Here is a 27,810-nt window from a genome sequence, read left to right on the forward strand (position 1 = left end):
TTTCTTCAACTCAAGGAGTTTCTGAGGAGGAGGGGGATGGTGCTGAAGAATTAAAACTGTTTTAATGATGTTTGACACGTTATCTGTACCGTTCTGCTGCAAGGGAACACAAGTGCTGGTCTTGGGGCTGTGTGACGGTGGGGTTTGGCCTCATGTGGCTCCCTGTGGGATGAAGCACACGTTCACAGCCCTCAGCTTGTCTCCTGGAGAGTGGAATCCCCCTCCTGCACCCAAAAAGTGAAGCTGCAGCACTGCCTGAGGTGCAGAAGCTGGGGCAGAACTGGGGTGCAGAAAAGCAGGAGCTCATCAGAACCACAGCAGCTCTGCAAGGGGAAATGTCCCCTCTCCTCCAGCCATACCAGCCTGTCTGGAGGACATGGAATAATTCAGGTTGGAAAAGCCTCCTGAGATCATCCAGCCCAGCCATTCCTCCAGTCCCTACCTGTCTGGAGGACATGGATTAATTCAGGTTGGAAAAGCCTTCTGAGGTCATTCTGAGGACATTCAACACCAACCACACCACCCAGCCTCCAGCTGCTGCCAGGACAGACACCCAAAACCCTCTTGAGGATGAGGAACATGCCTCAGAGCTTTGCCACAGATGCAGGCACACTTGGGTGCCCTGGGAGAGATGCCTGATTCGTGCTGGGATGATAAACAACATCAAGAAAGAAGATACAACACCTCCAGGGACAGCAGAGTCTCTCCCTGCTGCGTCCTCTTCCTCTGCCCGATAAGAAATTGCTTTCTTCTCAGCGTCACAATAGGCACCTGCCCAAAACGCTTCTCAATTATGCTCCCAGATCCTGGCCTGAGAGAAATAAGAACTACAACTGCACTCTACTCCCCTCTCAGGCCCCTCCACCCCTTTTCCTTCTTCTTCTCTTACAGGATTAGGGACTTGAAAGGCGAAGCGCAGCCCAGCATTGCAGCAGAAGGAGGAGAGGGGGGGTGAGCGCTTCAGAAAGCTGCCACGGCAAAAAAATCCCATTTCTCACTTCTTAATTCCAGTCAATTCCAGTCAAAGGGCTGATAGAGATCTGTTTGTGGTAATTTGCTGCAGTTTATCCACTCTTTTCACCTTCTATCGGCTCTCCGCTGACGGGCTGGCTGACATGCTGTTACTCGAGTGAGGAAATTAAAATTTGATGCAATAATCCCAAATAAGAAGGATTTTATTAGGTAATGTATACACTTTAGATGAGGTATTCTTGCCTGATACATTGATAGGGGAGCACAGACATGCTGTGCACCACAGATAAAAAGAGGGAAGAGAGACAGGGAGCTGCAGCTCCGTGGATTTAGGGCTGGGATGAGATGCCTTGAGCACATTTTGACCTGCTGAGTCACATGTCAGGGTAAACATCACCCAAAAATGCACCACAGCCTCTTGGTTTGACCTGCAAGCCTGTTTTTTTGACTCCCCACCCAAACTAGTGATCATCATTTTGATAACCAAGACATTCACTCCACACCTGGCTCCTCTCAGGGGGTAGAGCACAGCTGATGAGAGGATTTACACTGGGAGACAAAAAATGCACATAATTAATGGCTGGACTTGATGAACTTTGAGGTCTTTTCCAACCAAATGACTCTGTGTTAAACGCCAGGCTTGCCAAAGCAAATCACACCCTTGTTTCAGCAGTGGAATTTCTCCCAGAATTTGGGAATTTGGGTCCAAACCAGAGGGTGACACCACTCAAAGCAGTCTCCACCTCCAGCAATTTTCCTCTTCACCATGCCTCTGGTGGCACCTATCCATCCCAGATACCTCAGTGCCTTTGGAGATTTTGCACGTGGCCAAGAGAAATTAAAATCTCTGAACCTGGTGGGAATTCCTTCCTCCTTTTCCTGTGTCACGTTGCACAGTGGCAATTTGCTGCTTCCCTGACTGCAAACAGTGAGTGTTCCAGGAATAACTGTGGTGCATGCTGCTGTATTGACACAAAGGGATCCTTCAGCCTTAATATGTATGATTATTTGGAAGTCATTCCCTTTCCTGGATACCAGATCACTCCATGGAGGTGATGCAGTCTATGATTTTTAATACTTATGGCACTTTCATGCCTCTAATTTCATTTAAAGCTTTTTTCCTCCTAGTTAAGTGTGATCTAGTTTGTGGGGTTTTATTTCCCTGCAGCTCACTCTGTCCATCCCAGAGATACTCCTTAATACCAACAAAACTTTTACTTTGTGAATAATCCATGAATAAGTTGTTTTTTTGGCCATTTCTGGGCCCGCAGACAGGTAATGTGCTGTGTCACCACGGGATTTGGAACAGTACAACTCAGCCCTATTGATCCAGCACTCTCCATGCCCCAAAGTGGATAAAAAGGCATAAATTGAAGCACACTGGAGTTCCCTCTCCCTCTGAACAGAGCCACCAGGCATTTGAGATCCGGAGCACCATACAAGTTACGGGGTGCACATCTGGTGGGGGTGCCCACCATGCCATGACTTTAAGGCAAGTTTTCCCTTCCACACACAAAAATGTTTCCCTGTGGACAAAGTGATGGGATGCACAGCTGTGGATGCTGTGGAGAAGGGCTGGTGCTTGGATTAAAGCCCTTGGTGGGTCTCCAAAATAGTCTCCATTCCCTGGCTGGATTGCTCTACTGCATTTCAGGGTGTACTTTTAATCCTGACTGCAAAGTACCAAAAATAAAAGAGACAAATTTCTCATTGAAAGTCCCAGATGAGATTCCCTCAAGAAACATCTCCCAGAGCCCAAGCTGCCCTCCACGCTCCCTGACATCTGTGGGGGGGAAAGAAACAACCTCATCCCTGCTGTATTCAGGGACTGGGAGATGTTTTTCCACAAACAGCGAGTTTGCTGACAAACCGAGTTTCAGAAGAACTAAAATGATTGGACCAATTTGGCAAAACCTGGGGGAAAAGACTCAAAGTGCTGAAATGGCTGATGATTCTGGCATTTTCAAAACTGCCTCATTTCAGGAACGTTTAGATTTTTCCTTCAAGTCCTCTATTGGAAATGGCATGCAGATAGACCGTGGGGAGGAGACGGGGCGACTGTCTGCTCCCAACAATGCAAAGCCTCTGCAGAATTTAAGGAAAAACCCTCAAGAAAATATTTTATTTGGGGTCCAGTCTTCCTGAACCCCTGTGCTTAGGCTGCCTATTTTAAAAAGGGCTGAATGTTTTGGACCTGGCTGGAATTGTCTCAGAAGGAAGCCCCATGGAGCACAGCCCTTACCGGAGGTGAGTTCTCGTAGATGTTGGTGCTGTAGGGCAGGTTGATGAAGATGGGGTCCATGTCCTGCACGTCTGTGATGATGACTGCCAGGTTGGCCAGAGTAGACAGAGGCTTGTGTTTGTCTTGGTCCTTGAAAAAAAGAGGGGAGAGAAAGGATTTCTATCAGAAAAACAGAATTATTCAGCAGCATTAAGTCTTTCGTGGTTGCAGCTGGGACAGGATTTCTGAATAGTGGAGGTAATCATCTCTTTTTCAAGCTACCTGCTGGAATTATTGTCCACTGCACCTCCCTCTAAGCTGAAATACAATATGCATTTCATTGCAGCATCAGCCCTTTCAAACGAAGCAAACACCAATTTAGTTTTCATCACATTTTGAGTGAAAATGCAGCAATGCTGTTCAACATCTCCTTCAAAATGTAAATTCCTTCCTAATGCAGACACAGCCTAAAGTGGCTCAGCATGGTCAGAGCCAGGGGTGGGTGCCAGCAGCCTCTCTCATACCCACAGTGCTGATGCCTTTACACAGCTGAAGAGGAGGCTCTGGGACACCTCAGAGCCCCTTCTAGTGCCTGAAGGGGCTCCAAGAGAGCTGGAGAGGGACTTGGGCAAGGACAGGGAGGGACAGCACAAGGGGAAATGGCTTTAACAGAAAGAAGGCAGGGTTATGCTCTGAGCAGGGGCAAAGACTGATTGCCAGAAGATTAATGTTAATTTAAACTCTATTCAACAGCTCAGCTTGCACATTATCCTCTTAACCTGCAGGGCTCAGTGTCCGTGGCCTGGGTGGACGTTTATTCTGACTCTGCTGTTAGTGCCATCAGGTTCAAGTCCTTTGTTTCTTCAGATAATGTTCCTTCCCCTCCCCTTCGCCTCTTAAATTTTGTTTCAGGCACCACAGATAGCCCTGTAAAAAACAATAATGCTTCCAATTTTCTCACTGGACTGTCTCGCCTGCTGTCCTTTCCAGCCTCTTTCTGTGCTTGCTGCCTTCATCCCTTGGATGGAGCCACTCCTGCCCTGCACCCATGCTCCTCAGCAATCCCTGCAGCCACCCTGAAGCCACCATCACCCCATTTCCCCCTCTGGACCATGCAAACTGCTCATCAGGCAGACAAAAATCTGCATTTGCTCTTCCAGCTCCTGCTACGCTGGTGCAACTCTCACATTTCTTTCCCGGCACATTTCTTTGCCCTGGGGTTTCTCATCACTCTTCTTCTAGGAATCACTAGCACTGACCAAGGCAAGGAGATATTCCCACAGCTGCCACCCAGCCCAGTCCAGAGACAGCATTTAAATCCTTGGATTCCCCAAACTGGAAAGCACTGGACGCCAGGAGTGTATTGAGCAAGTAACAGGTTGCCCAGAAAAGCTTCCAGGGCAGCTTCCAGCAGCTTCCAGGGCTGCTTCATCCCTGGAAGTCTTCAAAGCCAGGCTAGACAGGGCTTGGAGCAACCTGAGATAGTGGAAGGGGTCCTTGCCCATGGCAGAGGGCTGGGATGAACTGGGCTTTACAGCCCCTTCCAACTCGAACCATTGTGGGATTCCATGAAGTACCAGATACACCTCCATTTTATCTTTGGTGGGATACAGGGCCAGGAAGAACTGGATGGGCTAATCTGACACCACTGCATCCCTAAGGAAATCAGAATCCTGCAAGAAAGTTACATTTCCATCAGGAACTGTGTTTGGCCCCATATTTTCCATTTTCTGTCAGCAACAGACAATGGCAAGGAAGCCAAAACCAGAGAGGCCCTCTTTGTACTGGAGTATTAAAATAAAAGACGTATGTTTCAAAATAAGAAAGAAAAAAAAAAAAAAAAAAACAACCAAACAACAAAAAACCAAGTTTCTGGAGCAAATTCCACAGCCTGGAACATGCAGGGCTTGGCTGAAATGTTGTGATGTTTGCCCTGCAGTGTATGAGTGTCCAGGCCCGCTGCTGTGAAGAGAGAAGCACAGCCCTCCGTGTCCTCCTGACATTTGTAGCTCTGCATCAAGACAATGATCTTGATTAAATCACATGCTTCAAGAGCTCTAGCCAGCTGCCTGGAGGGGGCAGAGAGGATTTTCCCCCCCTCTCCTGAGCGTGGGGCTGGGCAGATGTACTGTAGGGCTGAATCTCACCTTCCTGTGTTGCGTGCGAGGTGGGGAAGGAGCTGGCACCCCGAGCTCCAGCCCGTGTGCTCCTTGACATTCTCCAGCTCTCTCCAGACTGAACAGCAGGGATAAAACACCCAACCACATGGGGCATGAATTTACCATTTCCCATCTCAAAGGTCCCCTCCCAGCATGATGGCATTGACAGTAATTAAGACCCTGGCTTTTCCTCTGCCCACCAGAATTTTAACTTTTGATGTCTGAACTTAATACAGGTGAATCCACTTGTAATAAATCACAGTGTACAAGGAATGAGTCTGGAGGATACCAAAGACATTTTTCACTCAGAGGGTGGTGAGACACTGGCACAGCTTGCCCAGGGATGTTGTGGATGTAGTTCCGTACCTAGAAATGTTCCAGGGCTGGCTGGAGGGGGCTTGGTGCAACCTGATCTAGAGGAAGGTGCCCCTGCCCATAGCAGGGGGTTGGAATGGGATGGTCTTTAAAGTGCCTGACCCAAACCATTCTATGAATGGTCTACATGCCCTGTACTGGGTTTCATCACCCAGGAGCTGCTTCCCTTGCTGCAGAAGCCCCTGGCACGTGTGACGTGCTGTTGGAGAGGTGCAGCCATTCCCCACAGCGACTTAAAACCACCCAGAGAGTGCACTGCTGCAACGCCTTGCTAAGCAGAAAACACTGGATGTGCCCAAAAGCAGATTTGCCAGAGGGCAACAATATAAACCCCAGACAACATCTGTGCCATTCACATTGTCTGAAAAAATCCCTTTGCCCAGGATTTCTCTCCTGGGAAGCTGAGAAGTCTCAGAGAAAAAGAAAACAATTCTTATCTCATTTGCTTCTCCTGTGTTGTTGCTCATGTGGAATGTGTTTGGAGATTGTTTACCCACAGGTGATTGTTACATTGGATTTCAGTGTGAGTTGTTTTCACTCTTTGGCCAGTCAGGGCCAAGCTTTGCTGGGACTCTGGAAAGTCCCAGTTTTCATTATTACCTTTTTAGCATTCAGTAAGTATCCTTCGTGTATTCTTTAGTATAGTACAGTATAGCATAGCATAGTATAGTATAGTATAGTATAGTATAGTATAGTATAGTATAGTATAGCATTCTTTAATATAATATAGTATCTGAAAGTATATTATTTAATATAATGTGGTATCATATAGTATATTCTCTAATATAATGTAGTATCATATAGTATATTCTTTAATATAATATAGTATTAAAAAGTAATAAATTAGCCTTCTGAGAACATGTAGTCAGATTCATCATTCCTACCTTTGTCGAGGCATTCCCAGCACATACAATAAACCCCTCCAGGCATTCCCAGCACACACAATGACTCCCTCCAGGCCTGCAGCTGCCAGGGCCAGACTCACCGTGGCGTTCACCTGGAGCTGGTAAGCCTGAGTGACTTCGTAGTCCAGCTCCCGGATCACCGTCACGATGCCACGGCCGCTGTCGATGGCAAAGAAGTCGGAAGGGGGCTGGAAGGAGTAGAGCACGCTGCCTCCAGCCCCCTGGTCCGGGTCCGTGGCATTCACGATGAAAATTGGCGTGCCCACGGGGGTGTTCTGGAGATAAGAAATAAATATCAGTAACACTGTAATTTTTTTTCTTTTTCTTTAAACCTATTTAAACCTACTCTAAACTAAACACCCAAAAAACCACCAACAACTCACACCTCTAATCCACAAACCAAACCCAAACCATAACATTTTCAACACCAAAAAAACGAATAAAATACTAAATCAACTAAACTACAACCATTAAAAACCCTTTCACAATTTATCATTTCTTTTAAAACAACAAAAAAATATTTAATATTGTTTAAATTTTATTATTTAATAAACATTTTTTCCCATTTTTCTCCAAAAAAAAATTTTCTCCCAAACCAATTAAAAAAAACCCCCAAACAACTAAATCTACTTTCCCAAAAAACAAAACCCTTCAAAAATTCTCTCAAAAATTTACCCTAAACCAAAACAAGTACATCTAGTGTCGCCCAACGTGTGGCCCAAACCCCCAAAACCAGCTGCCATGGGTGTCCCAGACAGCAAAGCCCAGTCAAGCAGGACCTGTACAGGCCCCTCAGGCAGGCTCCAGAGCGTCAGGCAGTCTTAACAAGCTCATCTCTTGAGATCAGCTCTTCTGGGGTTCTAGAGCCCCAAAAGCCACCTCTAACCTGGCACTCAGACCCTGGGGAAATGACTTCTCTTTTTCATGGGAAATGGTCTCAATTTGCAGCTGCACACGCTGGCCAAAACTGAGGCATCACCCTGAAAATTTGTGAAGTTTGCTGGATTTCTCCAAAACGAATGCTGCCACCAAGGAGGACCCTGCAAGCCCTCAGAGCACTAAAGGCCACCTCTCATGTGATACCCAGACCCTGGGGAAATGACTTATTTTTCCCCATGGAAAATGGTCTCCCCTTGAGGCCACTTGCAAACTTTGCTGGGTAGCTCCAAAATCCAGCAAACTTTGCTGGATTACTCCAAAACTGAAGCTGCCAGCAATAGGTTGAGGTTGCACCCAGAAAATACCCCAGTGATTCTCAGCTCATTTGTGATTTTGGCTCTTTGCTTGCTAAGTGCCTTTGGCAGACACAGGGAGAAAGGGAGAGCAAGGAGAAGGCTGTGTGAGGTTCCACAGAGGTGTCTTTATTGGCATCTTCTGCAAAGGGTCTCAGTGACAGTTCTTCTGCCAAACTGGGCAGAAATGGGGATTTTTATAGGGTATGTGGGTTTCAAAAAACAGTCCAATAGTAAGGGTTGAGGGGAAAGTGACCTGTGGTCTTACAGAGAGATAACAAGGGTCCAAAGGTGGGAGAGGGGCTTCTTTTGGTCCACTTATCATGACTAGGCATTTCTTATCTTAGACAACTGACCACCAGGGAGGCCTAGCAGGCCCTGTGCCTGCCACAACACTGTGCACCATTTCCACATCAAACACATCCCAGCAATTTCCTTTTCCCACCAGGAGTGTTATCCAGAGACCCAGCAACTTCAGCCCTGTATTTCCAGGACATTTATAAGTTATATAGCTGTATTCTTTATTACAGTATTGCAGGGCCTATAATAGTTGTTACACACTTATAATAATAGTTATACAGCTCTGGTCAAGGTGGCACTCTATCACAAACCCTTATTTTCCCCAGACATCCCAACTTCCCAGAAAAATTGCTCTCTTTGCTGAAACTTGTTTTTTGCCCAAAGGCGCTTTTATTTTTGACGCCGACTCGCTCACTGTTTTCACCACAAAGTATTAAATATAGGAGAGCTTTAAAAAAATAAGGGGAAAATTAAAAAAAAAAGCGTTAAATGCAACACGGAACTTCACATAAAAGTCAGTTGTAGTTTCCACAGCAACTACAACCTGGCCCGATTAACGCAGGCATGAACAGTTCCATCGTCATAAATCTGGAACTAATCTACATGCATAAAATATGCAGCTGAGTGCACAAAATCAGCAATGGCAAGTGCAGTTTGGCACTTCTTATTGTTTAACTTCACAGCGGGGAGAACAATTATCCATTTTTGGTGGAACAGCTGCATGTTCCTATGCAAATCTTAAAATGCATATTCTTGTCTCTCCCTAAAGGCACGAGCACAGACTGCCAGCTAAAAGGCTCTGCTGGGGCTCCAGGTACACATCACGACACCTTGGGCACGTCCCCCTGCCTGTGACACCATCAAAAGGGTTGACAAGGAGCTAAACCTCAAAAGGGGACACAGCAAAGGTCACAAGTGAGACCTGGCAGTGACCTTTATGGCCTGCTGGGATAATAAGGATTATTCCTGAAAACCTCTTCCCAAGTCTCTGTGTTTTATTCTTAACTCCTTTCCTATTGAGTTATTAGCCCTCAGCTTACAGAGAAGTATCCTGAAGTGCTGAGAGGATGGAAAGGAGGCTTGAGGAGAGGCAGAGTTTAAAAGATGGGGCACTGTTTCCAAGAAAATCTTTGGCCAAAGCTGTGAAACAAACTGAGCCATTTTCAGGGTTTTTTTGGGAATCACAGGGCTTGCAGTAAACCAAAGGTTGTCCCACTCAACACTTCTACTAGAAAATATTGGAAAACAGGCTCCACACTCAGGAATCTTATTTAACCAGCTTAATCCTCAGTGCAAAGAACCAGAGAATCCAAATTTTCCCAGTTAAGGCTCAGGCCAGCAGAAGTTTGCCCCCAAGGCAGGTGGCAGGATTTGGTACAACAGAGCAGGGAGCCCAGGGCACACTCTGCAGCTCCCACTGATGAATCCAGGCTCAGGACACTCATCCCATGCCCATCCCTCATGCCCCTGCCCTTGTATCCAGGCATGTGGCATTGCAGGGACCCAAGCTCACCTTGGACTCCAGCAAAATTCCATTTGCCTTACGCCAGTGCCGCTTCTGCCAAGGTGTGAGAGGTTGTAGCTCCCACTTAGGTTTTCCATTTCCTTTCCTTTTTTTTCCCTCCTCTATATCAAGCTGCTCTAGAAAGCCTCACAGGGCACGGCCTGAGGATTATTTTTTAAAGTGCCTTCAAGTTTCTTGGTGATCAGCAGTCACAAAAGCATAAAAGATATAGCTGGAAGGGACCTCAGAAGAGAAACCTGGCCCCTGTGCTCCGCCTAAATCATTCCCATCCTGAAAGCCTCCTAGCAATGGAGACACCACACCTTCCCCAGCCCATCTGTCCTGGAATTTTGCTGCCCTTTGCCTTATAGCTGCTCATTTTCTGGAAGCTTAACCCAGCCCTGCCCTGCTGCCGTGTAAACCCTTGACTTAGTGCCCCACACTCAGCACCTTAATCCTGGCTTGGGCATTTAATCTGCTCAGGAGCCAGGATTTTGTCAGCTGGGGGTGACAAAGAAGCCCTTCATGGGTGGCTGTGGTGGGTGTTTGCTTTCTGAGCACTCCTAAAACACCTTCCAGACAAAACCAGAGCATCTCCCCAGCCTCTCTTTTGGGCTACCTGCCACCTCCAAGCCATCACCACCAGGAACAGCTCAGAGCATCCATCAGCCCTCCTATTACTGCTTCTACCACCTCACTCCAGGTGCTCCAACAACTCAGCTTCCTTCCCAGAGCCACCAACTGTGGTACTCAGCACCTTAATCCTGGCTAGGGCATTTAAACTGATCAGGAACCAGGATTTTGTCAGCTGAGGGTGACAAAGAAGCCCTTCATGGGTGGATGTGGTGGGTGTTTGCTTTCTGAGCACTCCTAAAACACCTTCCAGACAAAACCAGAGCATCTCCCCAGTCTCTCTTTTGGTTCCCCCAAGCCATCACCACCAGGAGCAGCTCCAGAGCATCCCACAGCCCTCCTATTACTGGTTCCACCACCTCACTCCAGGTGCTCCAACAACTCAGCTTCCTTCCCAGAGCCACCAACTGGGGCACCAAACTCACAACACACAGCACCACAAATTAACCATTCACAGGGAGAGGCAGAGCAAGGGTTGCACTGAAGGCTCTGGGCTATATTGCCCTGGGAATAACAATATTCATAAGGATAAAGCTGGCTTTCATGAATATGCTTCCTCTCCTTTTTAAGTGCCCCCAGCCACTGCTTTTAACATGCAAATCCTCTCTGGTCACCCGTGATTAGGGGGCTGCTCTGGGCTGCCCGGGAGAGAGGAGAGCTTGATTTCCCCTGCATTGTACTCCACACAATAGCCCCAAAGCAGGCTTTGAAGGGACTTCATCTCCTCGTCCTTGCAAAGGAGGAGCTGCCTGGAGGGGACACGGAGGTCACCAGCTTTGCAGGGTGACTTCCATGGCTTTATCCTTGTTTTACAGCTTCTCCCTTCCTTGGCCAGGACAGCAGGAGCTGTAAAAGCAGGGAATGAGCTCTGGACAAAAAGATCTGGCCCTGGGAATCATCATGGACATCAACATCCTCTGAGGGGCTGAGAGGGACCCCAGGGCTGGATCATGAGCAAAGCAGAGCCCCAGTGAATTCAGGAGGGGAGCAGAAGGGCTTCCAGGCAATAGGAGGAGTGTTACAGGAAGCAGAGAGGGAAATCACTGATTCTGCCCAAAATGCACAGCTCAATGAGAAAATTTCACTACCAAACCCATGTCCTTATTCCCAACAGCACACTGGGGAGAGGATGCAGACCCATAAGGAGTGCTCTGGGTAATGCATCTTTTTTTTCACAGCTCAAAAAAAAGGAAGAAAAAATCCCCCAAACCAGCAAAAAGCAGAAAGAAAAAAAAAAAAAAAGACAAAAAAAGGAAAAAAATTAAAATTCCCCCATACCAGCAAAAAGCCACAAAAAGCAAAAAAAAAAAAGTAAAAAAGGCAAAAAAATATAATTTCCCCAAACCAGCAAAAAGAAAAAAAAAAAGGCAAAAAAAAATAAAATCCCCCAAACCAGCAAAACCAGCTGTAGGGTGCAGACATCCCATGTTAACAGTCCTGCAGGGTAAAAAGGTCTCATCAGTGCTCATGCCCAGGCAGGCAGTCAGGACTCAGAGGAATTTCAGGCCATCTGCCTTTAAAAAAGCATCAAAAGTATGTCTTCAAAATCCTCTTGCCATTTCTGGGTCAAACAGGCTCGAGATATTCCTCAGCAGGAAGCTGGCATCTTTATTTCTCAGAAGCTGTGGCCCATCATCTAAACAATGAAGCAAAACATCTGGATAAACAGAAGAGCCTGGGGCTTATGTTTGATGGTAAATACGGAGCAGAGGACACCAGCCAGGGAGATGCCTTTGGAAAGCCCTGTGCTGGACCATGTTCCTGCTTTTTCAGCATTTATAGGGCTCTTCTGCACATCCTTCTTCATTAACAAAGACTAATTGTAGTTATGCTTATCTCATCAACAGGCAAAAATAACAAAATCTATCTTTTTTTTTTTTTTTTGTCCAGGCAGACAGCAGCCTACAGGTGCTGGTGGCAAACAGGTGAGCTTTCTACACGAGTGGCCAAATTCTGTCATTTTTTTAAGCTTTCAGCTCTCTGTAGCAGCCTGCAACGGAGGCTCCATTCGCTACAGAAAAAAAAGAACTGGTGACAAAACTGTGTCATGTCATTAAATCTTTGTTACGACGCCAGCAGATGTGGGATTAAAAATAAACATGCAGACAGATGCAGCCTGTTGGGGGGGAGGAGGAGGAGGGCAAACGAGAGTGGGACTGCTCCTGACCTGTCTCCAGCACCCGCTCCTTCACCTGGCAGCTCAGCAGGAGCAGCTCCAGCACCCCAGAGCAGCTCCAGGAATTAAAGGGCTCTGGGGTGCTAAGTGGGGATGCCCTTTGTGACTTCCTTATTTTGCCATAAATAAGAAAAGTTAGAAAAAAAATAAAAGTGAAGAAGTTTGGGGGGCCCAATAAGAAATACTGAACAGTAATGCAAGAGCTCCTTAATCATAAAGACACTGCTCTGTTCCAGTGGATCCCCAGCAGCAAGGACAGGTCTGTGTTAAAATAAGGAGCTAACCCCTAAAATCCCTGTTCAAACATGGAAGGATGTTGCTGCACATGGGGGAGGCAGAGGAGAGACCAAGACATTGCCTCTCTCTGAGCAGTGCAGAGGTGAGAAACCACACATAATAACCACAGGAACACAGAATGAGTCTGACCACAGCGTTCTGCTCCCACCTTCCTGCTCTAGCAGGGACATGCCAGAGCACACAGCACAGGATTGTGTCCAGGGGGCTCTGGGATATCCCCAGACAGGGACACTCCACACCCTCTCTGGACAATCTGTGCTCAGTGACTGCCCAGGACAGTTCTTCCCCATGTTCAGGGGGATCTTCCTGTGCATCAATTTTTGCCTGGTGCCTCTTGTCCCATTGCTGGGCCCTACAGCAATGCTATGATGGCCCCAGTGAGGGGAGAGAATGATGCATCTGACTCCATGGAGAGCAGAAGGCTAATTAATTACTTTATTATACTATATTATTCTATACATCTACATTTTATTATACTGTATTATTCTATACAACACTACTCTATACATTAATTATTCTATTATACTATATTATTCTATACATCTAAAACTGAATCTGTTAAGCAGTCAACCCTGCATACACTGCACTGAATCTTGTGACTGTCACCCAACAATCCCAACACACGCACACACACTTGGCCCTGACAGGCCAAGGAACCAAAACACCATGACTTTGGGATACAATCTCCATATTGCATTCTCCTTTTGCACAAACACAGGCACAGCAAATGATAAGAATTGTGTTTTCCCTTTCTCTGATGTTCAGAGAATGTGAAACCCAGAGATATTCTTGGGAAGAACTGTGCCTTGCTTTTCTCTGCGAAGGGAAATGTGGGGCTGCAGGGCCCCTCAGCTCTGCCATCCTCCCAGGAAGGTGTGTTTCCACCCCAAAGCTGCCCAAGCACAGCCAGCAGAACAAACAGCTGCCCTGGGCTGTCACCTCCCGTGTGGCCCCAGCAGGAGTCACCAGACACAGATGTGCCCTGCTGACCCCCACAGCTGGGACACCACAGCCTTATGCAACATCCTCTGCAGAAGGGCAATTAAGGCTGAAGAACAGGTTACCAAAAAGGGATTTTTAAAAATATTTACACCTCACTCTCTGGCCACACTGGTAGTCTTTAATATCTTATTATGAACCCTATTATAATAGGCATTATATTGTTACCCATATTATAACATGCATCAGCAATGAAATTTGGGTGGATGCTGCTCCAGCCAATACAAGGTAGATGACAATCCAGAGGAGATGCCCTCTCTGGGGTCACAATGTGAGCAGCCTGGGATAGTGGAGAGTGTCCCTACTAATGGCAGGGGGTGGAACTAGGTGCCATTTAAGGTCCCTTCCAACCCAAACTGTTCCATGATGTGTCCAACCAGGCCACAGTTGAATGTGAGGGACACCTAAAAAAAAGTCAGGGCACCACCTCGTCTTGTCTGCCACAAATTGTTCTTCAGTTGTGCCAGGGGAGGTTTAGATTGAATAGCAGGAAAGTTTTTTTCATGGAAAGGTGGTGTGGCTTGACACTGGCCAAACAGCAGGCACCCACAAAAGCTGCTCACTCAGCCTCCCCTGCCACAGCTGGGCAGAGGAGAGAAAAATTTAAACAAAGGGCTCATTAAGTTAAGGACTGGGAGAAAACACTGCAGGGGTAAAACAGGCTCAACTTAAAAGTAGAAAGTGAGCTTATTATTAAGAAAATCAGAGGGGGATAATGAGAAGTAAAATAACTCCTTAGAAAACACCCTTTCTTTCCCACTGACAGCACAGGGAGCCAGGATAAGGGGTTTTGGGTCGGTTCTTCTTCCAAAAACCAGGCCCTGCAAGCCCAACACAAAAGGTTTGTCCAGCACTGGCCCAGGCTGCCCAAGGAGGTGGTGGAGTCACAGTCCCTGGAGGGATTTAAAGATGTGTGCCTGTGGTGGCACCTGGGGACATGGCTGTGTAACCTGGCAGTGCTGGGTTAGTGCCTCAAGTTGGTGATCTTACAGCTCCTTCCCAACTCAAGTGATCCTTGTGGAAAGGCTCTCCTTTCCCACAGGACTAACTAAACAAAAAGGCTGTTTGCACAAAACCCAGCTTCCATCCTCTTTCCTGAGGCCCATGGCACCTGCTGCCACAGCATTAAGTCCCTCTAGAGCAGATTGCACAGGGCCTTGGAGAGTTTCCACCATAACAAAGCCATTTCATGGGCCATGGGCCACCAACACCCTAGATGTGCTTGGATCCATCAGTCTTGTCCAACTGGCCTCAGGAGCAAAGGGCTGAGAGGGGGAATATGGAGAGCTGACTTTTTACAGCAGGGTCAGAGTGGGAGAGAAGCAAAGGTGGGAGATGAAGCAGAGGAGATCTGGGAGTTCATTCTCCAGACATTACTTTTCCAACACCCAGAGAGAGCGCTGCGTGGCTTTGAGCTGCTGGCTGGGCTTAAACCACCAACAACCCTCTGACAAGAATGCTGGGCACCAGAAACGCCTCTTTTGGTGTATTTGGGGCTCATCCCACCACACCAGCTGCCCCTCTCCAGTGGCTGGCCATGTAGCTTAGGAAAGACATTGAGAGGCTGGAGTGCATCCAGAGGAGGCAACGAGGCTGGAGAGGGGCTTGAAACACAAGTGAGGAACCACTGAGACAGCTGGGGGTGTTTAGGCTGGAGAAAAGGAGACTCAGGGGTGACCTCATCACTCTACAGCTCCCTGAAAAGTGCCTGTGCTCAGGTGGGGCTGGGCTCTTTCTCCAGGCAGCACTGACAAAAAGAGAGCACACAGACTCAAGCTGCACCAAGGGAAATATAGGTTGGATATCAGGAAAAAAAAATTCACTGGAAGAGTGATAAAGAATTGGAATGGTCTGGGGGAGGTGGTGGAGTCACCATCCCTGGGTGTGTTTAACAAAGCCTGGATGTGGCACTGAGTGCCAGGGTTTAGTGAAGGTGTTGGGGCTGGGTTGGACTCTATGATCTTGGAGGTCTCTTTGAACTTCATCATTCTGTGAATTCTGTGATTCTGTAGAGGACCTCCATGTGACCTCCCAGGGCAAAGTCACCCGGCTTTGAGAGGCTGGTGGGGATGATTAGGATGCCGATGCATGCTGCAGCCATGCAAATAAATGTGGAGAAGCGGCAGCAATCTGGCCGAGCAGCTGGCGGAAGGTCGGTGAGATGAGGCGACACAAACAGGCCGGGGGGCACCCACGGGGGCTCCAGCAGCACCAGCTCTGATTCCTCCCTGGCACAGCCTCGCTGCTGGGACCCAGGACATTCCTCTGGCTGCCCTGGGTGATTCCAGACCCTGGCAAGGGGCTCAGAGACCTTGGCATGGAGTCACAGACACCTGTGCCTTTGATTTTAGCCCATGGAAACAATTGCCAACTTTGTGTGAGGAGTTAAAAGCCACAGGAGTTTGAGTAGAGTGATAAAGAATTTATCACAGGGTGACAAAGTAGAATTTTGAGGATTTAGAATGGGGGTTCAAGAGGCAAGATGGAGGAATCTGGGTTTGTCCTGTCCTTCTTGTCCTCCATCTTCTGCTGGGATGGTGACACTTCTGGATTGGTTTAGCGTAAAGACAGAGTGTTTAACATAGGTGATAGGTATTGGAAAATTATTGTGAATAAAGTATATGTAGTTCTTAGTATAAAAAGCCAACACCACCCCAAGGGCAATCACTGTGCCACAGCCCTGCTGGTCTGGACAGACCTCAGCAGGTCAGAGAAAGAATGTAACAGATAGAGAAAATAAACAACCTTGAAAACGAGAGCTGAGGAATTCTGACTTCTTCTTTGGTTGCGGGGCTGGGAAAAAAGACTCTTTAATACCTCGGGGGTCATCTCAACCCCAGAAACCCGAGGCCTGGCCAGCCCCACTCCTGCTCCCCCCGCCCCCGCAGCAAGGCGGGAGCTGACCGCTCCCACCAGGAGATGCTCGGCTGCTCCGCGCTCCTCTTACAGCTCAGGTCAAGCTATTACTCCTAAATCATTCCCTGCTGACGCTCCTGGCGGCGCTTTTCCCTCTCCCTGCCTCTCAGTGGGGCGGATAGAAGGAGCTTTGCGCTCGCTAAAAGCCGGCTCGCACATCCCTGCGCTCCAGGCAAAGGCGCTCCCGCCGATCCCGAATCCCTGCAGGCGGCAAGGAGGGGTCGGTGCCTCTTGCCGAAGGCAGGGGTGCTGTGCAACAGAGCTGACACGGATTCCAACTATGCTCCTGATACACCTGGGACCCCGTCTCGCCCATCCTGGGCTGATTTAAGTCACCTATTCCTGCCCAGGTGTGGCTTGCTGCAGGAAACATCTGCAGAAGCAGAGCCACAGCCCCTCTGCCAGCCCCTGCCGAGAGGAAAAAGCCAGCCCTGTGTTTTGGGTTCTGTCCCCATGCTCCATCCCGGGCTGCCAGACTGGGTCCCTCGCTCGTGTGCCAGCTCAGAACGCTCACACGGATGTGCACAGACTCACAATTCCTGCGTTCTTAATTGCACTTTAAATTACATTTATTAATTGCATTACTGCTCGTCCGAGCCAGGCAATTTCCAATTTCTAAGTTTGATTTTAAAACCTGATAATTTCCCTTTTTTACAATTTTTTTTTCCTTTTTGGTGGAAATCCACCCCACCTTTCAATCAGTCCTCATTAATATGTACCTCTTATTGCTATCTCTATTAAGTGACCTCCCTCATTATCGGGTGACACTGGCAAACAGCCACCGCAGAGCTATAATTCAATTGAGGAGCTTTTGAAAACACCATAAACACAGCTGGAATGGATGGATGCTTTACAGGAGCTGGAGAGGAATTAGCTGCTGGATAACTGAGAGCGCTCGTTCACGGCAGCCACAGCCCAACTCAGCGTAGGAGGAAGGGACATCACAACCACCCAGCCATGGGGGAACTCGCCATGCTGGCAGGGCAGTGGCACTCAGAGGCACAGGACAAACAGAAGATGCTCTGGTATCCTGTGGGATAAACCTTCTTGCTTTTTCCAGCCCAGAGATCCCGTGTTGCCCGCCAAATATATCCCTGCCCTTGCCTACGCAGCGGCCGATCCATGGCACAGCACCCCCAGGAGCTGGGGGCTCCTGGTGGCACCAGTGCCTCCTGCAGCACAGGTCTGGAGGGGAAAGAGCAGGAGAGGGATCATGGAATCCTAAAATGGTTTGGGTAGGGAAGGACCTTAAGGTTCACCCAGCTCCAACTCACAAAATCCAGCAGCTTCCCACTGCTGTGGGAAGGGGCAGAAGAAAAGGGTGGTGATGCAATCACTACTTCACTAACTCAGCATCCACAGACAAATTTCATCACAAAAGCCACATTTCTCTGCCATTCTGCATCTCCAGCCTTCAAGGAGCTGGGGCAAGGGCTGGGAGGCAGTCTGTGCTTCCCTCCTTGGCTGCTGGTAGGTCAGTCCCAGTTTTGGAGACAGCAGATGGGAAGCCAAGATGGTCTAACGAGACATTTGAAAGTCAAACACAAGCGCCAAGAATGCGAAAACCTGTCAGTCAGAGAGCCCCCAGCCTCAGCAGCATCTCATTTCTCCTGCTGGTGTGATTTTCCTGCTGGAAAAGGGCGTTTGGAGCAGTCTCCAAACCCTCTGCAAGGGCATCCACGGCAGATGGCCCGGCACCCCTTTGGCTCTCATCTTCCTGGAGATGGTGGGCATGGAGCAGGTGCATCCAGGTGGCCACAGTCAAGGTCTGCACTCCTGCAGTGGCTGCTTTTGGTTAGGGAAGCAAAAGCAAGGGGATTACAGAATCCAGGAGGATTTTCCACCGTCCCTCCCCTCAAGATCAAAATTCAGTAGCAAAGTCAAGCCACCAGAGTGATTTACCACTGCTACCAGCCAGCATTCAGTGTGGGGTGAGACAAGAAATCCTTTTTCCAATCCCTGCTTGAGGGCTATGCCATAAACCCGAGAGATCCTGATTTTTAAAATATTTTAATCTCCTTTTTCTTTTTTTTTTTTTTTGCAGTTGCCTCTAACTTTCACTTTCTGGCACCCCATGGCAGCCCACTGGGTGATGCTCTGGATGGCAAATGACTTCCATTAAGGCAGAGCATTCAAACAATGCATTACAAATGAAACCCTAATGACAGGACACCGGCAGCACCGCTCCCACTTGATATTAATTGGGTGCCACTTCCTTTTAATGGTACATTAATTAATGCGGGATATCAACGGAAGTCCACGACACCCCCATTAATACAAATGAATTCATTATCATCGGTGTTACTACAAGAAATGACAAATAAATCTGTAAAACAGTGGGACACTTCAAATAATAGCCACGAGTCATTAGGTATTGTCTTCATTTATACAACATGCTGCAAATATATAGATGAAATCTACGGATGCTTATCCAGCCACATGTCCCTCTCCATGCCTCCCCAAGCTGTCCTGAGCCACCTTGGAAGGCCACCAAACTGGGACTTGTTTTGTCACTTCACTGCCTTCTTGCTATCTCCTCTTATCCCAGCACTTCTCACTATCTCCTTCTCTTGAATCTTCAAAAGACCCTCTCATCTGGCACATGTAATCCTGGAAAGAGGATCATCTTTCCTTGCTCCCATTTTAGCCAGGCCCGCTTTTCTACCTTATTTATTTATTTTACTGCTCATTCATCTGCTGTTCTGGCAGAGAAGCTAAAAGAACCTTTCTCAGCACAGAGCTGCCCACCTTTGACCACCTCTCTTGCTCTCCCATTTTAGCCAGGCCTGCTTTTCCATCTTATTTATTTATTTTACCACTTATTTATCCACTGTTCTGGCAGAGAAGCTAAAAGCACCTTTCTCAGCCCAGAGCAGCCCACCTCTGACCATGGGAGGAGCAAGTAACATGTCCTCAAAAAACAAAAGAAAAAACCCCATCACTCCTTTTGAAATCTGGGATTTGTAAGTCCCAAAGGTCCATCAAAAAGAAAACTCTACAGCAGCCTGAGAGCAGGTACCCACCCTCAACACCAGTGAACACAAAATCCATACAGCTGTGCTGATTCAAAAAAATACTTCCCTGTCTTCCCGTGGATGGCTTCATTAGCAGAGAAGGGATCAATACAGGTTCAGCTGGGGTCTCCTCATCGGGCTGGGCTGTGCTGAGGCTGCAGACTCCAGCAGCAAGAGTTCCTGCCACAGCCAAGCACAGGCACCATCCTCCCACAAGAGGTAACACCCCAATTCCCTGTGTCCCACTGCCCCGGGGTAGAGACAGCAAGGGACAGTGGGATGTGCAGGTGTGGAAAAATGCATATTTTATTATTGAAATATTAAAATTAATATTATCTGTGTTATGTTAGAAAGTTATGCTGTATTCATTCTCTTAAGTAGTGTGTTAAATATAGTTTTAGGTTATAACATAATGTTAAAATAGAAACTATGCAATGTGAGATACTTTTTGTAAAGAAAGGACTCGCAATGAGACAGCAGCCCAGGACACCCAAATCTTTCAGAGAAAGAGAATTTATTGCTCCATTATCGAGTTCCTCCCACCTCACTCAGCCCTGAAGACTCAGTCAGGATTCAGAGGAAGAAGCTGACACTGCCCAGACAGAATCCTGTGTTTGAATGGAATTTATGCATCATGGATGAGGTGTATGAATATGCAACAGGCTGTTGCTTTTAAGGGTTAATCCTCTGTTAGTGTGGCTTCTTTTTTGGGCTTATTTTGCCCAGAAAGAGGCACCCGGACTGTCTGTAACTCTTTCTGTTGTCTCATATTGTCCTAATCCAAATTGTCCAAATTATTATTACTCTAATTATATTATTATTTTTATAACCATTTTATCACTATTAAACTTTTAAAATTTTAAAAACAAGCGATTGGCATTTTCCACACAGGGAACAGCCTTTTAAAATACAATATATGGAGGCTGACTTGGCTTTGAACCACAGGAAAAGCCAGGCAGGAGCTGAGCTGAGCAAATCAGACACTTCATAAAGACAGGGAAGCCAGCAGTCCTAAGGAGGGTTTTTTCCCAAATGGGGAAAAGAAGCATGATCTTTAAAAAGTATCATCTTAAAAGCGAGAGAGGAGAGATTTAGATTAGATGTGAGAAAGATATTCTTTTACTCTGAGGGTGGTGAGGCCCTGGCACAGGGTGCCCAGAGCAACTGTGGCTGCCCCTGGATCCCTGGAAGTGTCCAAAGCATGGCTGGATGGACTTGGAGCAGCCTGGGATGGTGGAAGGAATCCCTACTCATGGCAGAGGGTTAGAATTAGATGAGCTTTAAGGTCCCTTTTTACCCAAACCATGTGAAGATTCCTGGTATTTCTCAGTCTGTTGCGTTGCGCTCGGGGATGAGACATTCAGGAAACAAGAGAGAAAGGGGAAAAGTTATTTTTAACTTGATGATGCATCTAAGCCACGTCCAACCTGATTTATTTTGTGGGTCTTCTCCATAAGCTGTGCTTTTGATAAGTGTCACTAGAAATCAGGTGTTTGTGCTGGGATTTAACCCCTGAGGGGAGCAGCCCTGGGCCTGTCCCTCGCAGAGCTGGGCCCTGCCCTCTGCACCTCATGTTGTCTCCATTTTTTATTTTGTGGGTCTTCTCCATAAGCTGTGCTTTTGATAAGTGTCACTAGAAATCAGGTGTTTGGGTGCTGAGAGCAGGGCCCCGCTCAGCCAGGGACAGGCCCAGGGCTGCTCCCCTCATGGTTAAATCCCTGGGCCTGTCCCTGGCTGAGCTGGGCCCTACCCTCTGCACCTCATGTTGTCTTCTCCATTTTTTATTTTGTGGGTATTCTCCATAAGCTGTGCTTTTGACAAGTGTCACTAGAAATCAGGTGTTTGTGCTGGGATTTAACCCTGAGGGGAGCAGCCCCGGGCCTGTCCCTCACAGCGCTGGGCCCGTCCCTCACAGAACTGGGCCCTGCCTTCTGCACCTCACATTGTCTCCATTTTTATTTTGTGGGTCTTCTCCATAAGCTGTGCTTTTGATAAGTGTCACCAGAAATGAGGTGCTTGTGCTGGGATTTAACCCTGAGGGGAGCAGCCCTGGGCCTGTCCCTCACAGAGCCGGGCCCTGCCCTCTGCACCTCATGCTGTCCCCACTGCCCTGGCAGCTTGAAAAGTCTCCTCACCTCCTGCTCAGGCTGTTTCTCAGGGATTTAGAAGCACAGGGAAGAATTTCTTCCTAATATCAATCCCAAACCTGCTCTCTGTCAGTGTGACACCAGTCCTCAACATCAACTTGATAACCCCCTGTGAAAACCTGAGCTCTCCTTCAAACTCCCCCATAACCATGGTTTGGGGAAGGATGGCAGCAAACACTTCTAAAAAGCATTTTTTTCTGCAATGGCATGTGTCTGCCTGAGGTCTCATAACCTTCGTGTTGAGGCAAACAATTTTTCCCTTTAATTTCTCCTCGTGTTGCCAAAGGAACCAGCCTTTACAATCCAGCCCAAAGAATTGTCCAAGCACACTGAGAAGTCACATAAGAAGAAGGGTCAAAGCAATCTACTGGTGACACCAGTTATGTCAAGCAGATTTTAAAAATACCTTAAATGGTTTTTAAAAGACCTGGTGTTTTGTGACAATAGCACTTGGCTGGTGTGTTGGGGTTGGTTTTAACTGGGAACATCACAAGATCCAAGGCAATAGGGTCCTAAAAGCTCACCACAACATCTCCTGCAGGGATAAAACAGCAGGAAAAGGCTTACACAGCACATTACAGCATGGGACACCTGTGTTAAAGAGCAAGAACAAGGTGGGAAAGGGGAAGGAGAGGGAAAGCAAATGAGAAAGATTAAAGCTGCACTTTTGTCCTTTTCTAGAAGCAGAGAGATGACTCCATCCTTCCCTCCCCCAGTTCACCACATTTTGAATCACCTTTCTTCTTGCAAGTAGCAGAGGAGATCCCAGCTCTGCCCGCATCCTTGCCAGGTCCAGGGAATTCACATGGCATTAGGGGAAAGTGGGAGGGAAAAACCTCAAACTCAGACAGACCCACACCCACACAACCCTGGCAAAACCTTCCTTGCAGAAACCATTCCCCTTGAGGCACTGTTTCCAGTCCCAGCCTTTTCCTGAGTGCTGACATCCCCCATCAGGAGCACACCAAGCCTTATCACCTGTGGTGTGGCTGAGGAGTAGGACAGAGTCAGGATCATTTGCCAGGGCAGGGAAAAACCAACCCTGCATCTCTCCCTCCCTCCCAGCCCTCCTGCCAGGCTCCTGCTCCCCGTCCCGTGCTGATTGGAGCAGCTCATCCTTCTGCTGATTGCGGCTGATGGTCCTGCCTGGGTTTTGCCCTTCCAGACCAGACCCTCAATTATGAAGGGTCTGGTTTTTGTAAAAGGTTTGGGTTTTTAGCTGGTTTTTTTTTTGTGTGTGTTTTTTTTTTTTTTTTTTTCCTCCCAGTTAATCTAGTGAATTTATTTTTGCCTGGGCTCTTTCCTGCCCTGCCTGGATGTGCTGATGGATTTTGGGGCTTGCCAGAATCCAGCAAAAAACCAGGCTCTCTGGGTAGCATTAACTTCTAACCCCCATGTAAAAATAGCTGCAATAAAGCAGAGTGAATAATATCAGCTTCACCTAATGTAACTTTGATTAAAAAGTGCTGCCCTCTTCATCACTCCTGGGTGGTAACTCCAGGGAAATGTCCTTCCTGAGGGATGGAAAGAGAACAGCCAGTGCCACACAGGCACATTCCAGGGCTGAGCCTCACAGGGAAGGTGGGGGCACCAAACTCTGAGGAAAAGTCAAGAAAACGGGAAAAAAGTCAGATTCCTGCCCATCTGGGTAGCAAGGCAGCCCAGATTGGTATTCCACAGTCTGTGTGAGCTCGAGGAAATAGCTGTGCTGTTATTTTCATGCAGCAATCACCTGCTCCTTACTCCTGACTCCTTCCATCCCCAATCCCTTCCCTGAGATCTGAACTCTGCATTTACAAACCACCCTGGAAAAAAGATGGGGTCAGGGTGTGGGAAGAAGGCTCACACAACAAAAACTCTGGGGAGAGTTTCCCTGTGGTGTGAGTGTCTCAAAGGTGCTCAGTTGGTTTTTGGGGGGTTTTGACCCTTCCAACTTAAGTCCAGCTTCCAAACCGCTGAAGTCCGTGGCACAAAAGCCTGATCCCTTCCCTTCCCTCAGATGCAAAACCTCCCAGGTATTTAATTATTCTCCTCTTCACTCCTGGTGCTGGCAGACTGTGTCAGGAGCTGTTTTGTTACAGCATGCAGGAGGAGGCAGGGAAGGTTTTAATTTCACGCCATGCACCAGGCGCTGCAATTTTGGACACTGTTTGTTATCTGACTTCTGGCCCTATCTCAGGTCCTGGCGCTCCTCAGGCAGCCATGGCCAGTTGGCTTTTTAATTTATTCTCTGCTAGAATGGGGATTCTGTTCAAGTGAGAGCCCTCACTGCCCAGGCATGCTGCTTTAATAACAAAATGCCTTCGAGTTTGGAGGTGAGGCTCAGTGCCAGGCTCGGTGCCACTCCTGGGGGGATGCAGCTCCTGTGCCACAGCAGGCAGGGCTGGAGGAAACCCCACTGCTGCAAATCATCCTGTCCTTCAACCTTTGTTCACCCAGAAAGAAAAGAAAAATCACCTAAAATGGGATTGAAACAAATTCCCAAATCTGCCCCTCCTCAGATGGGTGAACTGTAACCCCAAATCAAAGGACAACCTTCTGGAGGGTGAGAGGAGTCCCATGATGGTTTGGGTTGGAGAGGACCTTAAAGACCATCTCATTCCAAGACCCTGCAATGGGCAGGGACACTTCCACTAGACCAGGCTGCTCCAAATCCCTTTGGACACTTCCAGGGATGGGGCAGCCCCAGCTTCTCTGGGCACCCTGTGCCGGGGCCCCACCACCCTCACAGGGAACAATTTTTTCCCAACATCCCATCCCATCTAGCCCTGCCCCCTATGGCAGTGAAACCATTCCCTCTTCCCCCTGTCAAAAGCCCCTCCAGGTACTGGAAGGAGCCCATTCCCCAGCAGAGGACTGAGGATGACTTAGAAAACAGCTGCCCTCATCTCTCCAGGCTGATCCTTTGCCCAGAAGCCAGGTGAAGAATTTCCTATTTTATTGGCAGAAGCAAAACAGCAAGGCATGGAGTCACATTTGCAGGCTGGGAAGCCACAGCATCTCTCTTGTGTGGATGTCCGAAAAACACCCCCAAAAACCAGCTGAGCACCTTTGAGTCAATCACTCCCCAGAGTTTTTGTTGTGTGAACCTTCTTCCTACACCCTGACCTCATCTTTCTTCCAGGGTGGCTTGTCAATGCAGAGTTCAGATCTCAGGGAAGGGATTGGGGATGAAAGGAATCAGGAGCAGGTAATTGCAGCGTGAAAATGACAGCGCAGCGATTTCCACGGGCTCACACAGACTGTGGAATACCAAGAGGCAGCCAACGGAGGAGAATCAATACCTCCCAAGAGGTGGGATTATTAGGGAGAGAAAGGTGCTTGAAAGATCCATAAGTGCCTGATGAGTGACTATTTCCAAACCACTGCTGGCTGAATGAGAATTGCCTTCGGAAGGATGCCAGGGCCTCCTTCAGCCTGGGGATGCTCGGGGAGGGATGGGGAAGTCTGGCAGCAAAACAAGGTTGTGCCATCATCCCTCGGCTTCCTGAGGCCTTCCTCTTGGAAAAGGGAGCTCTCCTCTTCCCCTGGTGCCCCCTGGAAGGGGCCAGGAAACATCCTGACAGGGATTTTAGGGAAAGCGGGCTCTGGCATTTTGGCCTCTGCAAATTTATCTTCCTACAATGCATCTTGCACAGTTATATTTCTTCAAAGTATCCAGTCTTATTTACAAGACCATCCTTTAAAACTTGGTTCTAGTTCTATTTCTCTCTCAACAATATCTGTCTTATTCTATAACATTTCTAAGTCAACATTTCTTGTCTCAAAGAAATACGAACTAGGTGAACCTTCTAGCATTTAAGAATTTTCTACAAATTAATTTGGGTCTAGTTCTATCTCGATAATGTCTGCCTTATTCTATAACATTTCTAAGTCAACATTTCTTGTCTCAAAGTTTACATACAAATATGTACTATGTGAACTTTCTATCAAACCTTAAGAATTTTTTACAAATTCATTTCCCACAGCATTTCCTTCAGAAAGGCAGCAAAAAGAGTCTGCAGGGAAAAACATGGGGTTGCAATTCTTCTTACCCAAAGCACTTCTGCAGCCATTAACAAACCTCATCTGTCATTTCCCTGCAATCATGTTCCCCCAGCACTTTTTAGACCCCAATTTTCATGCTTTGCTCAACCCCTCCACGCTGCAGCCACACACAGAACCATCAACATCCCTCCAAAATGATGAGTGAATCTGTTTTACACCTCTCCATAGAGCCATGGTGTTGGGAAGGATGAAAGTTTGACAGGAAAGTTTCCCAGATATGTGTGCTTGGCAGAAAGCTCTCTGAATGTAGAAACCTGAGAACAAAATAGAGATGGAAGCAAGTTTTGATATAGAAGAATAATAGATGTGTAAAATTGAGGATTGCTGAGCCATTCTTAGTGGACAACTAAGAAAGCAAAGGTTAAGTCGAGTTGCAAGGAGGTTTTTTGACTAGAGCAAAGGATACATTGACCACAAACAAAAAAGATATTTTTACCAAGCAGAAATAGGTCTTGAAAAAACAGAAAGACACCAAAGGCAAGCAAATAGAAAAAAGGTCTAAGAATTTTCCACTGCAAGAAAACTGATAAACAACTTTAAGCTTAAACTGTAGCATACTAACTCATGTGATTGGATAGTAGTAAGCATAATATGGTAATGATAGTTATGATAGGCCATAGGTAATAGTAAGGTATAGATTGGTCTAAGAATTTTCCACTGCAAGAAAACTGAAAAGCAACTCTAAGAGTAAACTGTACCATACTAACTCATGTGATTGGATAGTATTAACAATAACATGGTAATGATAGTAGTTATGATAGGCTATAGGTGATTGCAAAGGTATAGATTGGTTCTTATGTATTAAAATGCTCAGCAAAGAAAAGTCTATAATGCAATGTAACCAAAATTAAAGGGTCTCCAGGCCTGTCTGCACTGGAGCTGTGGCTCTGTCACCCAGTAGCCATGGCTGCTGTAACATCTTGGACACAATAAACTGCATTTTGAAGAGCTGCCTGGAGTCCCACATCTCTCATTCAGGCTCTCACTCCATGGGAAGCCACCAGGATCTCCTCCAGCCCTCCCAAGTGACAATGACTTCAGTTGTCAGCCCCAGGAGAGCTGGTTACCCCCAGCAGCCACCCTGCTCCCCAGGGACAGCCCAGCATCCCAGCAGCCAAATCATCAACACAGGACAACAGCATCACTTTGCTTCTCCCTGCCACGTCAAGCATACACCTGCCAAACCATTTTCAGGCTCAGCCTCTTGGAAAAAACAAACTCAGGCACCTCCAGATGAAGATTTGCCCTCTGGACATGAACAGGGAGCTCATTTTGAACAATGATGCCTCTGGGCATTCCAGCTTTGCCCAGGTTTCACGCACCCAGCAGCTCTCTCTGCCCAGGGCAGGCTGCTGAAAAGGCAGCTTGGAAGCTGCTTTTGGTGGCTTGGGGGGAATTCGTGTTCAGCTTAGTGCTAAGCATGTTTAAACACAAAAGTTCCTCCTGGATGAGAGCAGCCAGGAGGCCAGGGAGTCTCGTTTTCCCAGGGGAGAAGCAATTGCTCACAGCATATCTGGCTGGGGAAAAGGAGGGAAAAGCAGAAGAGCTCTCTCCTCTCTGCCCCCCATGCAGCTCCAGCCTGTGCACAGTTATTTTTTTATTTAAACCCTTTTTTTTCAAAGGTGAAAACATAAATAGGATTTTCTTTTAGGAGAAGAAAGAAGCACAAGGAAGGAGGGAGTGAGGAGGAACCTTAAAGAGCAATTTTTGAAATGTCAGCAGGCAAGGGTTTGCCCAAGGACAGCTCAGATGTACCATTTGTTTTTCAAAGGAAGTTAAAAAGGTACTACATGCCCTGGTTTGCAGCAGGAAAAGAGCAAGACATGCTCTCCACAAACCTCCATCCAGCAGAATTTCTTCTATTGATTTTTATTTTCAGTTCAGTGTAAGAAGAATGAAAAGCTTTTTTTGCT

At 47.4% G+C, this 27,810-nt stretch overlaps 1 protein-coding gene across 1 annotated transcript in view; it reads right to left on the reverse strand.

Annotated features, from left to right (window-relative positions):
• CDH23 (cadherin related 23) overlaps nucleotides 1-27,810 on the reverse strand; it is a 209,763-nt gene that overhangs the window by 114,978 nt on the left and 66,975 nt on the right. Inside the window, exons 7-8 of the mRNA XM_074544462.1 lie at nucleotides 6,713-6,907; nucleotides 3,215-3,343 (exon numbers count right to left, since the gene is read on the reverse strand). Coding sequence (XP_074400563.1) covers nucleotides 3,215-3,343; nucleotides 6,713-6,907 — 324 coding nt within the window. The remainder of the gene's footprint in view (nucleotides 1-3,214; nucleotides 3,344-6,712; nucleotides 6,908-27,810) is intronic.

The sequence above is a fragment of the Zonotrichia albicollis genome, chromosome 7 (assembly GCF_047830755.1).
Source record: "Zonotrichia albicollis isolate bZonAlb1 chromosome 7, bZonAlb1.hap1, whole genome shotgun sequence".
NCBI lineage: Eukaryota > Metazoa > Chordata > Aves > Passeriformes > Passerellidae > Zonotrichia > Zonotrichia albicollis.